Source organism: Aotus nancymaae, unplaced genomic scaffold (assembly GCF_030222135.1).
Source record: "Aotus nancymaae isolate 86718 unplaced genomic scaffold, 86718_ANA_hifiasm-v0.15.2.pri h1tg000065l, whole genome shotgun sequence".
Lineage (NCBI taxonomy): Eukaryota > Metazoa > Chordata > Mammalia > Primates > Aotidae > Aotus > Aotus nancymaae.
The window spans coordinates 10,485,963-10,504,836 of NW_026988480.1; the positions used below are offsets into that span (position 1 = coordinate 10,485,963).

Here is an 18,874-nt window from a genome sequence, read left to right on the forward strand (position 1 = left end):
TAGGGTAACTCTGTCTTAGGCTCGGTCTTAGGTTAACTCTGTCTTAGCCTCTCTCTTAGGGTAACTCTGTCTTAGGCTCTGTCTTAGGGTAACTCTGTCTTAGGGTCTGTCTTAGGGTAACTCTGTCTTAGGGTCTCTCTTAGGGTAACTCTGTCTTAGCCTCTGTCTTAGGGTAACTCTATCTTAGGCTCTGTCTTAAGGTAACTCTGTCTTAGCGTAACTCTATCTTAGGCTCTTCCTTAGGGTAACTCTGTCTTAGGCTCTGTCTTAGGGTAACTCTCTCTTAGGCTCTGTCTTAGGGTAACTCTGTCTTAGGCTCTGTCTCAGGGTAACTCTGTCTTAGCCTCTGTCTTAGGGTAACTCTATCTTAGGCTCTGTCTTAGGGTAACTGTCTTAGAGTAACTCTGTCTTAAGGTAACTCTGTCTTAGGGTAACTCTATCTTAGGCTCTTCCTTAGGGTAACTCTGTCTTAGGCTCTGTCTTAGGGTAACTCTGTCAGGCTCTGTCTTAGGGTAACTCTGTCTTAGGCTGTCTTAGGGTAACTCTGTCTTAGGCTCTGTCTTAGGGTAACTCTGTCTTAGGCTCTGTCTTAGGGTAACTCTATCTTAGGCTCTTCCTTAGGGTAACTCTATCTTAGGCTCTGTCTTAGGGTAACTCTGTCTTAGAGTAACTCTGTCTTAGACTCTGTCTTAGGGTAACTCTATCTTAGGCTCTGTCTTAGCGTAACTCTGTCTTAGAGTAAGTCTGTCTTAAGGTAACTCTGTCTTAGGGTAACTCTATCTTAGGCTCTTCCTTAGGGTAACTCTGTCTTAGGCTCTGTCTTAGGGTAACTCTGTCTTAGGCTCTGTCTTAGGGTAACTCTGTCTTAGGCTCTGTCTTAGGGTAACTGTGTCTTAGGCTCTGTCTTAGGCTAACTCTGTCTTAGCCTCTGTCTTAGGGTAACTCTATCTTAGGCTCTTCCTTAGGGTAACTCTGTCTTAGGCTCTGTCTTAGGGTAACTATCTTAGGGTAACTCTGTCTTAGGGTAACTCTGTCTTAGCCTCTGTCTTAGGGTAACTCTGTCTTAGGCTCTGTCTTAGGGTAACTCTGTCTTAGAGTAACTCTGTCTTAAGGTAGCTCTGTCTTAGAGTAACTCTATCTTAGGCTCTTCCTTAGGGTAACTCTGTCTTAGGCTCTGTCTTAGGGTAACTCTGTCTTAGGCTCTGTCTTAGGGTAACTCTGTCTTAGGCTCTGTCTTAGGGTAACTCTGTCTTAGGCTCTGTCTTAGGGTAACTCTGTCTTAGGCTCTGTCTTAGGGTAACTCTGTCTTAGCCTCTGTCTTAGGGTAACTCTCTCTTAGAGTAACTCTGTCTTAAGGTAACTCTGTCTTAGGGTAACTCTATCTTAGGCTCTTCCTTATGGTAAATCTGTCTTAGGCTGTGTCTTACGGTAACTATCTTAGGGTAACTCTGTCTTAGGGTAACTCTGTCTTAGACTCTGTCTTAGGGTAACTCTATCTTAGGCTCTGTCTTAGGGTAACTCTGTCTTAGTCTCTGTCTTAGGGTAACTGTCTTAGGGTAACTCTGTGTTAGGCTGTGTCTTAGGGTAACTCTGTCTTAGGCTCTGTCTTAGGGTAACTCTGTCTTAGCCTCTGTCTTAGGGTAACTCTATCTTAGGCTCTGTCTTAGGGTAACTCTGTCTTAGGCTCTGTCTTAGGGTAACTCTATCTTAGGCTATTCCTTAGGGTATCTGTGTGTTAGGCTCTGTCTTAGGGTAACTATCTTAGGGTAACTCTGAGAGTAACTCTGTCTTAGCCTCTGTCTTAGGGTAACTCTATCTTAGGCTCTGTCTTAGGGTAACTCTGTCTTAGAGTAACTCTGTCTTATGGTAACTCTGTCTTAGGGTAACTCTATCTTAGGCTCTTCCTTAGGGTAACTCTGTCTTAGGCTCTGTCTTAGGGTAACTCTGTCTTAGGCTCTGTCTTAGGGTAACTCTGTCTTAGGCTCTGTCTTAGGGTAACTGTGTCTTAGGCTCTGTCTTAGGGTAACTCTGTCTTAGGCTCTGTCTTAGGGTAACTCTGTCTTTGCCTCTGTCTTAGGGTAACTCTATCTTAGGCTCTGTCTTAGGGTAACTCTGTCTTAGGCTCTGTCTTAGGGTAACTCTATCTTAGGCTCTTCCTTAGGGTAACTCTGTCTTAGGCTCTGTCTTAGGGTAACTATCTTAGGGTAACTCTGTCTTAGGGTAACTCTGTCTTAGCCTCTGTCTTAGGGTAACTCTGTCTTAGGCTCTGTCTTAGGGTAACTCTTTCTTAGAGTAACTCTGTCTTAAGGTAGCTCTGTCTTAGAGTAACTCTATCTTAGGCTCTTCCTTAGGGTAACTCTGTCTTAGGCTCTGTCTTAGGGTAACTCTGTCTTAGGCTCTGTCTTAGGGTAACTCTGTCTTAGGCTCTGTCTTAGGGTAACTGTGTCTTAGGCTCTGTCTTAGGGTAACTCTGTCTTAGGCTCTGTCTTAGGGTAACTCTGTCTTAGGCTCTGTCTTAGCGTAACTCTGTCTTAGGCTCTGTCTTAGGGTAACTGTGTCTTAGGCTCTGTCTTAGGGTAACTCTGTCTTAGGCTCTGTCTTAGGGTAACTCTGTCTTTGCCTCTGTCTTAGGGTAACTCTATCTTAGGCTCTGTCTTAGGGTAACTCTGTCTTAGGCTCTGTCTTAGGGTAACTCTATCTTAGACTCTTCCTTAGGGTAACTCTGTCTTAGGCTCTGTCTTAGGGTAACTATCTTAGGGTAACTCTGTCTTAGGGTAACTCTGTCTTAGCCTCTCTCTTAGGGTAACTCTGTCTTAGGCTCTGTCTTAGGGTAACTCTTTCTTAGAGTAACTCTGTCTTAAGGTATCTCTGTCTTAGAGTAACTCTATCTTAGGCTCTTCCTTAGGGTAACTCTGTCTTAGGCTCTGTCTTAGGGTAACTCTGTCTTAGGCTCTGTCTTAGGGTAACTCTGTGTTAGGCTCTGTCTTAGGGTAACTCTGTCTTAGGCTCTGTCTTAGGGTAACTCTGTCTTAGCCTCTGTCTTAGGGTAACTCTGTCTTAGCCTCTGTCTTAGGGTAACTCTGTCTTAGGCTCTGTCTTAGGGTAACTCTTTCTTAGAGTAACTCTGTCTTAAGGTAGCTCTGTCTTAGAGTAACTCTATCTTAGGCTCTTCCTTAGGGTAACTCTGTCTTAGGCTCTGTCTTAGGGTAACTCTGTCTTAGGCTCTGTCTTAGGGTAACTCTGTTTTAGCCTCTGTCTTAGGGTAACTCTGTCTTAGAGTAACTCTGTCTTAAGGTAACTCTGTCTTAGGGTAACTCTATCTTAGGCTCTTCTTTATGGTAAATCTGTCTTAGGCTCTGTCTTAGGGTAACTATCTTAGGGTAACTCTGTCTTAGGGTAACTCTGTCTTAGCCTCTGTCTTAGGGTAACTCTGTCTTAGACTCTGTCTTAGGGTAACTCTATCTTAGGCTCTGTCTTAGGGTAACTCTGTCTTAGTCTCTGTCTTAGGGTAACTGTCTTAGGGTAACTGTGTTAGGCTCTGTCTTAGGGTAACTGTGTCTTAAGCTCTGTCTTAGGGTACCTCTGTCTTAGGGTAACTGCCCTGTCTTAGGGTAACTCACTTCTTCATCACAACTTCAGGCCACGTACTTGCAGAGGAAGAGCCTGCCTTGGTCGCCTGCCACGTGGACAAGCTCAGGTGTATCCTAAGGATGTGGGTTCAGAGGGAAAGTGTGGATGGGTGTCATGTGCTTAGTCTCTCCCTGCTTCACCAGACAGGCAAGTGACTCCTGCCACAGGGAGAGGGGCTGAGGGGCAAAGGGCACCACTCTGGTCACTCTTGCCTGGAGACACAAGGCCCTCCTGGAGGATTTAGGAGCATTAGTACATTGGGATTAAGGGCTTTTTTTTCTTCAAATTGGACAGAGGGACAGATTGCTGAGGAATACATGTGGATTCTTTCCTCTGTGACACTCTCAAAGAATTGTTCCTGGGGTGTGGGGTGCCACCTTCAGAGGCAGGAGTGTTTAGGAAACGCTGCAGTGGCACATGACCGTCCAGTGCTCCAGCAGCAGTAGCAGCCCTTGGGGAAGAGAGGGCAGCTGAGAACGCGAGAGCAGAAGGGCAGTGGCTCCATCATCTCAGAGGGTTCTGTTCAAACAACATTTTCTAGTATACAATGAAACCAGGGGCCAGGCATGGTGGCTCACGCCTGTAATCCTAGCACTTTGGAAGGCCGAGGTGGGTGGATTACCTGAGGTCGAGAGTTCGAGACTAGCCTGGCCAACGTGCTGAAACCTCATCTCTACTAAAAATACAAAAATTAGCCAGGCGTGGTTTGCAGGTGCCTGTAGTTCCAGCTCCTCGGAGGCTAAGGCAGGAGAATTGCTTGAACCCAGGAGGCGGAGGCTGCAGTGAACTGAGATTGTGCCACTGCACTCCAGCCTGGGTGACAAAGTGAGACTTGGTCTCAAAAAGAAGAAAAAAAAAAAGGACTGCTAGTACACATCTCAGGGCTGTTAGGAGGAGTAAGTGAAATCAGACACAAAGCACTTAGTTCAGCCCAACCGATGTTCATTCTCGCCTTGTCCCCACTGCATAACCCGTAACCCCAAATATCCCCCGAACACAGCTCATAACAATAAGATTCCTGTTTCTACCACATGTTTAATTGTAAGAATAGAGATGATGATCAACTCGTGAGAAGAACCAAACTCTGGTGCCATCTTGGAAGTGTGGCATTGCCTGCTCTTCTTACTTCCTTGAACAGCAGTATTTCTGGATTTCTTCTGCGAGCCCCAGGCAGTGCAGAATGCGTTTCTTTTCAGCAGCCAGTTCCTTCTCAGAGAACTGGCCCAAGAGTTTCTGGACAAATATATTTTGATCTTTCAGAAATATGTTCTTATTTATTCCTACATTTGGCACATTCTCCAGGGACCCAGACTTGAAATGGAAGCTTAAATATCTGTTTCGTTTTAGACCAGGTCCTTTTTCTTCAATCCATGTCAGTGGACTGCAAAGACAAAAGACAAAACAATCATGTCATGGTAGAGGTGGGTACTTGCTGGCACACGACTGCCTGGTAACAGGTCCTGGTCAGGCACCCATCCTCCTTGCGGGCACCAGCCTCCCAGAGGCTGTGGGTGACTTTGTCAACTTCATGGCCAAACAGCCTTTTATTTAATTTTGCCATCAGGCAGGGGAATTCATTCAGTGACTTTTTTTTTTTTTTTTTTTTTTTCCTGGGATGGAGCCTTGCTCTGTCACCCAGGCTGGAGTGCAGTGGTGCAGTCCGACCTATTGCAACCTCTGCCTTCCAGGTTCAAGCAATTTTCCTGCCTCAGCCTCCCGAGTAGCTGGGACTACAGGTACACCCCACACCCAGCTATTTTTAAATATATTTTTTTAGTAGAGATGGGGTTTTGCCATGTTGGCCAAGCTAGTCTTGAACTCCTGACCTCAGGTGACCCACCCCCTCTTGGTCTCCTAAAGTGCTGGGATTAAAGGTGTAAGCCACCACACCCAGCCTTCTGAGACTAGTTTTAAAAGCTCATAGTACAGTCTGGCAAATGTTCTGGGATATGGTAACAAAGATTAATTTTAGTGCAACTTATTCTCTACTTTGACACTGAATAAAAATAAATGAGGTATTTCTACATAGTCTAATCCACCTAAGAAAATTTCTCATGCCTTTTTTTTTTCTTTTTTTTTTTGAGACAGGTTCACTTTTGCTGCCCAGGCTGGAGTGCAGTGGTGCAGTCTCGGCTCACTGCAACCTGTGCTTCTAGGTTCAAGCAATTCTCCTGCCTCAACCTCCTGAATAGCTGGGATTACAGGTGCCCGCCACCACGCCTGGTTAATTTTTGTATTTTTAGTAGAGATGGGGTTTCGCTACGTTGGCCAGGCTGGTCTCAAACTCTTGACCTTAGGTGATCCAACTCCTTGGCCTCCCAAAGGGCTAGGATTACAGGTGTGAGCCATCATGCCCGGCCTCTCATGTCCTTTTAAATAATATGAAATCTTGGGATTTAAGGGAATATAGAACGTCAAGATCTTTCTTGTACCTCAATTTCCTCACTAGTAAAAAAAAGTAATGGTAATAAGTGGTTACCTATATGTGGTGATGTTGTGAGACCAAAAAATGCAATTTGTGGCCAGGTATGGAGTCTGATGTGGGTGGATCGTTTGAGCCCAGGAGTTCAAGACCAGCCTAGACAACATGGCAAAAACCCATCTCACCCAAAACTATGAAAATCAGCCAGTCTCCTAACCCGGTCTCAAAATAAATAAGTAAATAGATAATTTTTTTAAAAAATGCAATTTGGGACATGGAAAGTACCATGATTTTAAGAAGTTATTATTATACGGTAGCTGCCCTCTGTCCCAATCCCTCATCTGATGCTTGCCTCTCCTGTGCAAAAATGAGAGTCAGGGCTGGGTGCAGTGGCTCACGTGTGTAATACCAGCACTTTGGGAGGCCAAGGCAAACAGATCACTTGAGGTCAGGAGTTCGAGACCAGCCTGGCCAACATGTCAAAATCTCATTTCTACTAACAACACAAAAATTAGCCAGGCATGGTGGTGGGTGCCTTGGTCCCAGCTACTTGGGAGGCTAAGGCAGGAGAATCGCTTGAACCTGGGAGGCGGAGGTTGAAGTGAGCTGAGATTGCGCCACTACACTCCAGCCTGGGTGACAGAGTGAGACTCTGTCTCATTCAAAAAAAAAAAGGGAGAGAGTCAGCCTCTGCCTCTCCCACATCTTTCCTCGTTGACTCCTACTCAACTTCAAGACCAAACAAGGCACCGCCTCCTGCCAGAAGCATGAGCTGACCTGTCCAGGGTCCCGTTCCCTGTGTTCCCACAGCACCCTACAGTGTCTTTACCTCTGATTACAGGGGACTGCAACTGTCTGTGGACAGGTTTGACCATGGCTGTAATCCTAACACTCACATGGCCATGCCGGAGCCTGGGCCACCACTGTTGGTCCACCACAGGCAGTACTGCTGAGTTCTATGTGCTTTGCCTTTATCTGTGAGGCCTCTGCCTTTTCCTAACCAAGAAGAAACTCCTCAAAATGGACTAGATCAGGTTTCATTCAGGCACTCAAATTCTTTTCTCTTTTTAAAATAACCAATGTCTTCTCTTTTTTTTTTTGAGACAGAGTCTCACGCTGTCGCCCAGGCTGGAGTGTAGTGGCGTGATCTTGGCTCAGTGCAACCTTACTCAGGGTGATCCACCCACCTCACCTCCCAAAGTGCTGGGATTACAGGCGTGAGCCACCACGCCAAGCCCAATGTCTGCTTCTTTTAGGAGACCCACCTCCCTGGAAAGCATCAGGAAACACTCTAAAACCTTTACTGTTCTAAGTTGTTTACAGAGCCCAGGTGCTTTGGGAGGAAAATTATTAATGTGCTTTTGTTAAAAAGGACTTGGTATGAGAAGTAAGTCAGAAAATATGGGGGACAGTGTGACAGTGTGACGTGATGATGACGCTGAGACACAGATCCTTGCAGTCTGGCCGCACGGAGGGGTGAATGTGTGGCCCTGTGGGGAACACGTACAGTGCTGATGGCAGAGTCTAGGGAGTACGTAGACGGGTGTTTACTGAAAAATTCTTTCAACTTTACCATATGCCTAAAAATTTTCATAAGAAAACACTGGAAAAAATTCAGATCACAGAGTTAACGTAGTTTTTTTTTTTTTTTTTTGAGACAGAGTCTTGCTCTGTTGCCCAGGCTGCAATGCAGTGGCCTGATCTCAGCTCACTGTAACCTCTGCCTCCCAGGTTCAAGCAATTCTCCTGCCTTAGCCTGCCAAGCAGCTGGGACTATAGATGCGCACCACCACACCCAGCTAATTTTTGTATTTTTAGTAGAGATGGGGTTTCACCATGTTAGCCAGGCTGGTCTCAAACTCCCAACCTCAGGTGATCCACAAGCCTCAACCTCCCAAAGTGTTGGATTACAGGTGTGAGCCACCATGCCCAGCCAAGTTAACATAATTTCTACTACTAAATTTGCTATGAATGACTTGTGTGACTTAGGCGACCTGCTTGCATTCTGTAAGCCTCAGTCTACTGACTGGCAGATGGGATTACGTTTGTCTCCTTTACCTCACAGGGTTGCTGAGAGGATGAGATGAGGCAACACAAGTGTGATCTCAGCACTCCATGTGCAGAAGCAGACAGCCCTTCTGGAGCTGAGACTGAGGGTACAGCCCCTTGGGGCTCCCTTTGGATCATACCTGCAAATGCACTAGGATGTCCTTAAATTGCCTCCTCATCATGGCTTCTCATGACTTACCTTTTCTTCTCTGTCTCCAGGCACACTGTCATTTTCATATACTGATCTTCCTTTCGCTCTTCCAAAGTGGCAGACACAAGAGAAAGCTCCCCAAAGAGGGAGACCAGCCAGGTCAGGCGAGAGATGCCGCTGAATGCGGGGAAGCCAAACCGCTCTTCTTCCAACGGGCCAGCTGTGGGAAATCACAAATGCTGTGGGAACTGGGAAGCAGGAAGGCCAGGTGGAGAGCAGGACACGGGATTGGGGGTGGCAGTGGAATGAAAAGATGTGGTCAAGTAATCAGCACAATGGGACCTTGCCTTATGTGGTAGGTAGACAAGATGATTAATGATACTGATGAAAACTCAGGTGGCTGAATTTAAACTCTATCATAAACGCATCTCTGTCTTTTCCTGTTTACTAAATTCAGTTTTAGTAAAACATTCTGCTGGAAACTGCAGTTAATCCAGCCAAACAGGATAATAAATAAGTTTCAGGCTTCTAATATATACATCTATGTATACATATATAGACACACATACATACACACACGTACTTACATATACATATGTATCTATCCTTTTTAATTAGTGACTTAAAGTAGTCTGGTAAAAGTAGAAGAATCAAGGTATTTTAGCCCTGCAAGCCTATATTCGTATAATTACCTGCTATGTAAGCGACAATAGGGCGTGAAGGCATTATAATAGCTACGGAGAAAATGGTAATACCTTTGAGCTATTTCAGTATCAAGAAAACTGATACAATCTTAAATGTTTTCTTAGTCTTCCTAATCTTGTGAACAAAAAAGTACACTCAAAAGAGTATTGGGGCCGGGCACGGTGGCTAACGCCTGTAGTCCCTGCATTTTGGGAGGCCGAGACAGGTGGATCCCTTGAGGTCAGGAGTTCGAGACCAGCCTGGCCAACATGGAAAAACCCCCATCTCTACTAAAAAAATTACAAAAATTAGCCGGCCGTGGTGACAGGCTGTAATCCCAGCTACTTGGGAGGCTGAGGCAGGAGAATTACTTGAGCCTGAGAGTGGGGAGGTTGCAGTGAGCCTAAAAAGGCCAGGTACGGGTAGCTCATGCCTATAATACCAGCACTCTGGGAGGCCAAGGCAGGCAGATTGCTTGTGCTCAGGAGTTCAAGACCAGCCTAGGCAACATAGCAAGGCTCTGTCTCTACAAAACACACTAGCAAAATTTGGCGGGTGTGGTGGTGCACACCTATAGCCCCAGCTACTCCGGAGGCTGAGGTGAGAGGATCATCTGGGCCTGAGGAGTTCAAGGCTGCAGTGAGCTGTAACTGCACCACTACATTCCAGCCTGGGTGACACAGTGACACCCTATTTCAAAAAAATACATACAAATAAAAAAAAAAGAGTATTGGTGTGAGAAATCCATTTGGTCAAGATACTGCTCCCCTCTGCCTCCAGTCAAAATCTTAAACATAACCTAAGTTTAAAATACTTCATATCTGTTACATTATAAACATTTCTGATGCTCTTGATATTCACTTAAAAATGACCAATAACAATATTCTTAAGTATATTTTTAAGTATATATTCTTAAGTATATTCTTAAGTATATATTCTTAAGTATATTCTTAAGTATATATTTAAGTATATTCTTAAAAAGCAATAAGTTATATATAAAATCAGGGCCGGGCGCGGTGGCTCAAGCCTGTAATCCCAGCACTTTGGGAGGCCGAGGTGGGTGGATCACGAGGTCAAGAGATCGAGACCATCCTGGTCAACATGGTGAAACCCCGTCTCTACTAATATAAAAAATTAGCTGGGCACAGTGGCGCGTGCCTGTAATCCCAGCTACTCAGGAGGCTGAGGCAGGAGAATTGCCTGAACCCAGGAGGCGGAGGTTGCGGTGAGCCGAGATTGCGCCATTGCACTCCAGCCTGGGTAACAAGCGAAACTCCGTCTCAAAAAAAAAAAAAAAAAAAAAAAAAAAAAGTTATATATAAAATCAAACACGAATTAGAAGTTTCATAGACAACATGGTTTGAAATCACTAGGACCAAGGCCGGGCGTGGTGGCTCACACCTGAAATCACTAGGACCTAAGTATCAAACTTAGAAAACAAAAAGACTTCCCAGGACTGGTTACTGTCTGCTCTAGTTCTTTTGTTTGTTTGTTTTTAAGACAGAGTCTTGCTCTGTTACCCAGGCTGTGCAGTGGAGCGATCTCTGCTCACTACAACCTCTGCCTCCCAGGTTCAAGTGATTCTCCTGCCTCAGCCTCCCAGGTAGCTGAGATTGCAGGTGCATGCCACTACGCCTGACTAGTTTTTGTATTTTTTTTTTTTTTAGTAGAAACGGGGTTTCACCATGTTGGCCAGGCTGGTCTTGAACTCCTGACCTCAGGAAATCCACCTGCCTCAGCCTCCCATAGTGTTGGGATTACAGGCATGAGCCACTGTGCCCAGCCTAGTTCTTTGGAGAGAGTACTAAGCAGCCACCAACAGCAGTTCCATCCACTTAGAGAGCTGAGTTCCAATCCGGCTCTGTCTCATGACCACTGTATGACCTCTGTGAAGCCACTTACGTCTCTGAGCTGCTTCAGTTTATCTGTATAATGGGGGTAGTGAATACCACTTTATAGGACTCTCATATGGATTAAGATAATGCACATCGCATACTTAGCACAGTTTCTTGTACAACTTAGTAGTTTGTACTTTCATGACATTACCATTTTCAAGGATGAAGACAGATTTGAAATGAGGTTTTACTGTGTATCAGAGGCTTTACCACACAAAAATGCCAGGCCATGTCAGGGTCTCCTTTCTGTAATGAAAGCCCTCAGGAGTGGTGGCCCAGATGCCCAGTGATATAGCCAGAGAAGGAGACCATCCAAAAGTGACCACAAGAGCAGGAGGTTCCTATTGCTAATGGAGCTGCTCAAACAGTGACCAACATCAAGTAAATAGCTACACATACAGCAGATCAGATACTGTGGTCAGCTGGGCGTGGTGGCTCATGCCTGTAATCTTAGCACTTTGGGAGGCCAAGGCAGGAGGATCACTTGAGCCCAGGAGTTTGAGACTGGCTTGGTCAACATAGAGACACTGTCTACAAGAATTTTAAAATTAGCTGTGCATTGTGGCACACACTTGTGGTTCCAGCTACTTGGGAGGCTGAGGTGGGGGGATTGCTTGAGCCTGTGAGGTTGAGGCTACAGTGAGCCATGATTGTGCCACCGCACTCCAGCCTGGGCAACAGAGTAAGACCTTGGCTCAAAAAAAAAAAAAAAATGCTGTGGTTGCCGCAAATGTCCTTGTAACTTGTGAGAGGAAGAAGGGGCTCTTCATATTATATTTGCTTTGCAAGGAAGTATAAAAATGTTCTCCTCCCCAAGCACCTATCTCCTTTTAAAAGAGTTTTAATGTACACCTTCCTGTTGAAAAATAAGCTTCAACTAGTTAACAGATTGGGACAAAGCATAAATATGCTTGAGATTTCTAACATACTTTTTACCCAAGGCCCACCAAGCAGTTAAATCCCATCTGGGAAAATTAAATTGGCTGAGTCAGACAGTGTTGAGCAGAAATGAATACAAGTTCCCGCCCTAGAGAGCCAGGAAAGAATCTGGCTGGCCTTTGGACCTCACGTGTGACCTGTGATCCCACCTGTCACTGACCTGTGAAGAGGAGTGACCCTTTCAGCAAGTCTTTCCCCACCACTTCTTTTTTTAGAAATGCGAATTCCTCCATCAAGAGTTCAACATGCTCCTCGTGCAAGACTTTGCCTGTAACGACAAAAATGGAATAAAAAGGGCAGTTGTCAGTTGTGTCAAGGTGTGCATCCTGGAGTGTACTCTGTCTTCCCCTGACACAGGATATGTAGCACTGATAACTGCCCTGGGCACACGGTCAGGATGGCCTCCCTACCACTGTTACCCATCCCAGCTGAAGAGGCTGCCACTTCTAAGCTTATAACAGAAATGAATGAAATGAAGGTCAGGCACGGTGGCTCACACCTGTAATCCCAGAGGCCAACACTGGCAGATCACCTGAGGTCAGGAGTTCAAGACTAGCCTGGCCAACATGGTGAAACCCCAGCTCTACTAAAAATATTAAAAATACAAAAATTAGCTGGGTGTGGTGGTGGGCACCTGTAATCTCAGCTACATGCGACGCTGAGGTAGGAGAATTGTTAGAACCCAGGAGGCGGAACTTGCAGTGAGCCAAGATTGCATCTCTGCACTCCAGCCTGGACGACAGAGTGAGACTCCATTTCAGAAACAAACAAACAAAAAAAAGAAAAGAAAAGAAGAGAAAGGAATGAAATGAAAACCTGAGAAATGAAATGAAAACCTAAGAGAGCAAGATGGTATCTACCCATGGCCAAAGGGAAGATGAAATCAGGGATGCATCTTTGGGCCAGGACAGAGTTAGCTTCTGTTCTAGACAGCAGGAGGCAGTGCAGCATAAAAATCTAACAGAGTAAGAACGTGGCCAGGCACAGTGGCTCATGCCTATAATCCCAGCACTTTGGAAAGCCAAGGCAAGTGGCTCGCCTAAGTTCAGGAGTTTGAGACCAGCCTGGGCAACATGGCAAAATCTGGTGTCTACAAAAAATACAAAAAATCAGTCAGGTGTGGTGGCATGCACCTGTGGTCCCAGCTACTTGGGAGGCTGAGCTGGGAAGATCACTTGAACTTGGGAGGTGGATGTTGCAGTGAGCCAAGATCATGCCACTGCACTCTAACCTGGGTGACAGAGTGAGACCCTGTCTCTGAGAAAAAAAAAATCCAGTTTGGAGGGAGGAGAAAGCCTTAATGTTCATAACTAAAATTTTGGATTCTGGCCAGGTACAGTAGCACATGCCTGTAATCCCAACCCTTTGGGAGGCTGAGGTCAGGAGTTTGAGACAAGACTTGGTTTAAACCCAGGAGGTGGAGGTTGCAGTGAGCCAAGATCATGCCACTGCACTCCAGCCTGGGTGACAGAGTGAGACCCCCATTTCAAATAATAATAATAATAATAATAAAATAAATTTTGGATTATAAAAGACAGCTGTTAACAATTTTTTTGCACTATAAAAATTTTTCATCTAGGCCACAAGCTTCCTAAAACAGCAGAATTATTTTGTGATTAAGTACAAAGAGTGTTTATGATCTACAGTTTCACTGAAACAGACAGAAATCTGGGCCGGTGGGAGATGCTGCTGGGACAGTAGCCTTTGTCTAACCCAGCTTCACAGCAAATGCTGCCAAATGCTCTGGGCTTGTCCTGCCCCTCAGGAGCAAAGAGATGTCTGTCGCAGGAGTCTCCAGAAATGGCAGGTGTATGGGAGGATGAGGTCCTTCTCACCCACTCCCTAAGACGTGAATGTGGTAAAGGGAACTTCTCATGATAAGTAGAAGCTTTCTGGCACAAAATGGCTTTGCGACAACTAAATGGCACAAAATGCTTTGCAATAAGTAGAAGCTTTTCTTATTGCAGGTAGTTTCGCTCACCCCTCCCATAAAACTCTGGGGAACACGTTGTATTTTCCCCAACACTATGTAACAGTCTCTGGGTTTCCATATCCATGGTTACTAAAGAACCTATGTATCTTCCAACTGTGTCTTTGGTGTTTCTCTGTCATTTACTCAATCCCTGATTGTGATAAACACACATGGTAACCACAGTACACACAAACATCCATATATCCATATATTCCCAGGTCTGTTCACTGAAAGGGCTTGGAGAGATAGCCCAAAGCCATAAGCATACCCAGTGTCGAAATCTTGCCATCAAAACATTATTAGCCGTTGGAGAATTGACTAATTCCAAGGCTGAGGCAGAGAAAGTACAAGATGAGCCTAAACCACTTTGGCCAGAAAGCAAGAATTCAAAGAATAATGGAAACATAACAAAATAACAGATTAAAATCCACTGAAAGCAAAGGCATGAGTTTCTACTGATATAAAATAATAAATGAATACCAGGAAGTGTGATGAGAATGGATATTTAGCTAGTTATAAACTACCTCCTCACAAAATAATCACTGATTACAAAGGGAAAAAAGGCTGGGTGTGGTGGCTCACATCTGTAATCCCAGCACTTTGGGAAGCTGAGGCAGGCAGATCATGAGGTCAAGAGATTGAGACCATCCTGGCCAACGTGGTGAAACCCCATCTCTACTAAAAATACAAAAATTAGCTGGGCGTGGTGGCACGCGCCTGTAGTCCCAGCTACTCGGGAAGCTGAGGCAGAAGAATCCCTTGAACCCAGGAAGCAGAGGTTGCAGTGAGCAGAGATCCCACCACTGCACCACAGCCTGGCGACAGAGAGAAACTCCATCTCAAAAAAAAAAAAAAGGGAAAAAAAGTAACTTTCAGTAGAAAAGCCTGTCAGACACCACCTAATGAAGTGATATCATTAGTAATTAGATGAACTGGTATTGGATGTTACCTGAGAGAACACAATGTGAAAAACAGCATAGTTTCCTTTTTTTTTTTCTTTTTTGTGAGACAGTCTCACTGTGTTGCCCACGCTGGAGTATAGTGGCATGATCTAGGCTCACTGCAACCTCCGCCTCCCAAGTTCAAGCAATTGTCGTGCCTCAGCCTCCCAAGTAGCTGGCATTACAGGTGCCCACATCACACCTGACTAATTTTTTTTGGTGTTTTTAGTAGAAACAGGGTTTTACCATGTTGGCCAGGCTGGTTTTGAACTCCTGACCTCAGGTGATCTGCCCACCTTGGCCTCCCAAATTGTTAGGATTACAGGCATGAGTCACCATGCCTGGCTGCTTCCATCATATTTCTATGAAAGATGCATACCTCAAATCTAATCATGAAGAAACATCAGATATACTCAAATTTAGGGATATTTTACAAAATAACTAACTGTAATATTCATAATTGTCAAGAAAAGACTGAGGAACTGTCTAGAATGAAGGGCACTAAAAGTGACACGTCACACTAAAGATAATACATGATTCTGAACTCAGTCATTTTGCCATAAAGAATGTTATTGGGACAACTGGTGAAATTTGAATGAGGTCTGAGGATTAGCTTGTTGTAATGTACCAATCCCAGTTTTCAGATGTTGATGATTGCATGTGGTTACATGCATACCTCAGAGATCCTGCATGTGTCATTCCAGACCACAATGAAGTGAATATTGCAATAAAGGGAGTCATATGAATGTTTTAGTTTCCTGGTGCATATACAAGTTATGTTGATATTATATTGTAGTTTGTTAAATATGTGATAACACTATGTTTAGGAAAACAACATACTTACCTTAATTTAAAAATACATTATTGGGCTGGGCATGGTGGCCCGCACCTATAATTTCAGCACTTTGGGAGGCTGAGGCGGGTGGATCACTTGAGGCCAGGAGTTCAAGACCAGCCTGGCCAACATGGTGAAACCCATCTCTACTAAAAATACAAAAATTAGTTGTGCATGGTGGTGTGCACCTGTAATCCCAGCTACTCAGGTGGCTGAGGCACAAGAATCATTTGAACCCAGGAGGTGGAGGTTGCAGCGAACTGAGATTGTGTCACTGCATTCAAGCCTAGGTGACAGAATGAGACTGTCTTAAAAAAACCTAAACCAAAACCCAAAAATCTGATTCTTCAACAAGTCATAATCTTTTTGCTGGAGAAGGTCTTGCTTCCCTGTTGATGGCTGCTGACTGATCAGGGTGGTGGATTTGATTTGCATTTCTATGAGGATTCGTGGTATTGAGCCTCTTTTCATATGATTGTTTGCTGTCTGTATAACTTCTTCAGAAAAATTTCTATTCAAGTCCTTTGCCCCTTTTAAAATCAGGTTATTTGGTTTGTTTGTCGTTGTTGAGTTGTAGAGTTCTTTAGACATTCTGCATATTGATCTCTTATCAAAGATAAGGTTTGCAAATATCTTCACCCATTCATAGACTGCCTTTTCACTCATGATTGCTTCCTTTGAGGCACAGAAGGTTTTACGTTTGATTAGTCCATTTGTTTTGCTTTTTTTGCCTTGGTTTTTGATGTTGTACATAAGACGTTATTGCCAAATCCAATGTCATGATGCTTTCCCACGTTTTCTTCTAAGAATATTACAGTTTTAGGTGTTAAATTTAGTTCTTTAATCACTTTGAGTGAATTTTTTAGAAGGTGTAAGGTAAATGTCTAACTTCATTCTTTTGCATGTGAATATCCTGTTTTCCCGGGACCACTTTTTGAAGAGACTCAAACATTTGGTCGAATTCTCCAGCAAAGCCATCTGGTTTTAGGCTTTTCTTTATTGGGAGGTGTTTAATTACTGATTCAATCTTCTTACTAGTTATAAGTCTGTTCAGATGTTTATTTCTTCATGATTCAGTCTTAGTAGGTTATGTGCTACTAGGTATTTATCCCTTTCTAGGTTATCCGATTGTTGGAGTATAACACTTTTATAACTGTTCATTGTAGTCTCATAATCCTTTTCATTTCAGCAGAATCGGTTGTAATGTCTCCTCTTTCACTTCGACTTTAGTTTGAGTCTTCACTCTTTTTTTCTTAATCTGCTAAAATTTTGTCAATTTTATGGATTTTTTTTTCCAAAAAACCAATTATTGGCTTTGTTGATTTTTTTTCTATTGCTTTTCTACTCTCTCTTTTGTTTATGTTCTAATTTTTTTTTTTATTGCATTTTAGGTTTTGGGGTACATGTGAAAAACATGCAAGGTTGTTGCATAGGTGCATACGTGGCAGTGTGATTTGCTGCCTTCCTCCCCTTCACCTATATGTGGCATTTCTCCCCAAGCTATCTCTCCCCGACTGCCCACCCCCCGCTGTCCCCCCTACTCCCCCCAACAGACCCCAGTGTATAGTGCTCCTCTCCCTGTGTCCATGTGTTCCCATTGTTCAATACCTGTCTATGAGTGAGAACATGCGATGTTTGATTTTGTGTTCTTGTGTCAGTTTGCTGAGAACTTGTTTCTTTCTGCTAATTTTGATTGAGTTTGCTCTTCTTTTCCTAGTTCCTTGAAATGTCAAGTTAGGATGTTGATTTGAAATGTAGGTCCTTTACATTTCAAGAAACTAGGAAAAGAAGAGCAAACTCAATCCAAATGTTAATGTAAGCATTTACAACTATACACTTCTCTCTTAGTACTGCTTTCATTACATCTCGTCAGTTCTGTAGTGTTTTGTTTTGTTTGAGCAGTCTAACTTTGTTGCCCAGGCTGGAGTGCAGTGTCACCATCGCAGCTCACTGCAACCTCTTCCTCTCAGGTTCAACTGATTTTCCTGCCTCAGTCTCCTGAGTAGCTAGGAGTACAGGCATGTGCCACTACACGCCCAGCTAATTTTTGTATTTTTAGTAGAGATGGGGTTTCACCATGTTGGCCAGGATGGTCTCGAACTCCTGACCTCAAATGATCTGCTTGCCTCAGCCTCCCCAGGTGCTGGGATTACAAGCTTGAGCCACCACGCCCAGGCTAGCTAAAGTGATATATATGTCAACATTACAATACTACAGAAGTCTGTATTTCTCTATATATTTACCTTTACCAAAGAATTCCTTTAGCATTTCCTGTAGAGCAGGTCTAGTAGTGATCAACTCACTTGGTTTTTGTTTGTCTGGAGTCTTTCTTTTTTTAAGACAGAATTTTGCTCTTGTTATCCAGGCTGGAGTGCGATGGCATGATCTCAGCTCATTGTAACCTCCGCCTCCCAAGTTCAAGCAATTCTCCTGCCTCAGTCTCCCGAGTAGCTGGGATTACAGGCATGTGCCACCACATCCGGCTAATTTTGTATTTTTAGTAGAGACAGGGTTTCTCCATGTTGGTCAGGCTTGTCTCTAACTCCTGACTTCAAGTGATCTGCCCACCTCATCCTTCCAAAGTGCTGGGATTATAGGCATGAGCCACGGTGCCCAGCCTGGGTAAGTCTTTTTAAAACTTTTTATTTTTATTTTGAGACAGGGTATCACTCTGTTGCACAGACTAGAGTGCAGGGGCCCAATCATGGTTCACTGCAGCCTCGACCTCCCAAGGTTCAGGTGAATTTTGGAGTAGCTGGGACTACAGGTGTGTACCACCACACCCAGCTAATTTTTGTATTTTTAGTAGAGATAGGGTTTCGCCATGTTGCCAAGGCTGGTCTCAAACTCCTGGGCTCAAATAATCTACCCACTTCTGCTTCCCAAAGTGCTGGGATTACAGCTATGAGCCACTGTGCTCAGTGAGTCTTTTTTTTGTAATTAAAACTTTTGTACACCAGGCATGGTGGCTCATGCCTGCAATGCCAGCACGTTGGGAGGCCAAAGTTGGTGGATCACAAGGTCAGGAGTTCAAGACCAGCCTGGCCAACATGGTGAAACCCTGTCTCTACTAAAAATTAGCTGGGCATGGTGGTGGGCGCCTGCAATCCCAGCTACTCAGGAGGCTGAGGAAGAAGAATCCCTTGAACCCAGGAGGCAGAGATTGCAGTGAGCCGAGATGGTGCCATTGTATAATAGAGAACAGAATGTTATAACGGCATGAGAGTTTCTGGGTGACACAGTAAGACTCTGTCCCCCACCAAAAAAAGAATTTTGTAAAAAATTTTTGGCCGGGCACGGTGGCTCACACCTGTAATCCCAGCACTTTGGGAGGCCGAGGCGGGTGGATCATGAGG

The 18,874-nt window shown here is 44.4% G+C and overlaps 2 protein-coding genes across 2 annotated transcripts in view; one reads left to right on the plus strand and one right to left on the minus strand.

The window, feature by feature from the left end:
• LOC105731528 (cytochrome c oxidase assembly factor 1 homolog) overlaps positions 1 to 18,874 on the plus strand; it is a 205,129-nt gene that overhangs the window by 29,757 nt on the left and 156,498 nt on the right. The gene's annotated exons all lie outside the window — the stretch shown is intronic.
• The window catches only part of BLVRA (biliverdin reductase A), a 31,554-nt gene continuing 17,325 nt past the window's right edge, over positions 4,646 to 18,874 (minus strand). The window contains exons 5-7 of the mRNA XM_012473312.3: positions 11,931 to 12,038; positions 8,301 to 8,472; positions 4,646 to 5,011 (exon numbers count right to left, since the gene is read on the minus strand). Of these exons, the coding sequence (XP_012328735.1) occupies positions 4,753 to 5,011; positions 8,301 to 8,472; positions 11,931 to 12,038 (539 nt within the window). The 3' untranslated portion in view covers positions 4,646 to 4,752. The remainder of the gene's footprint in view (positions 5,012 to 8,300; positions 8,473 to 11,930; positions 12,039 to 18,874) is intronic.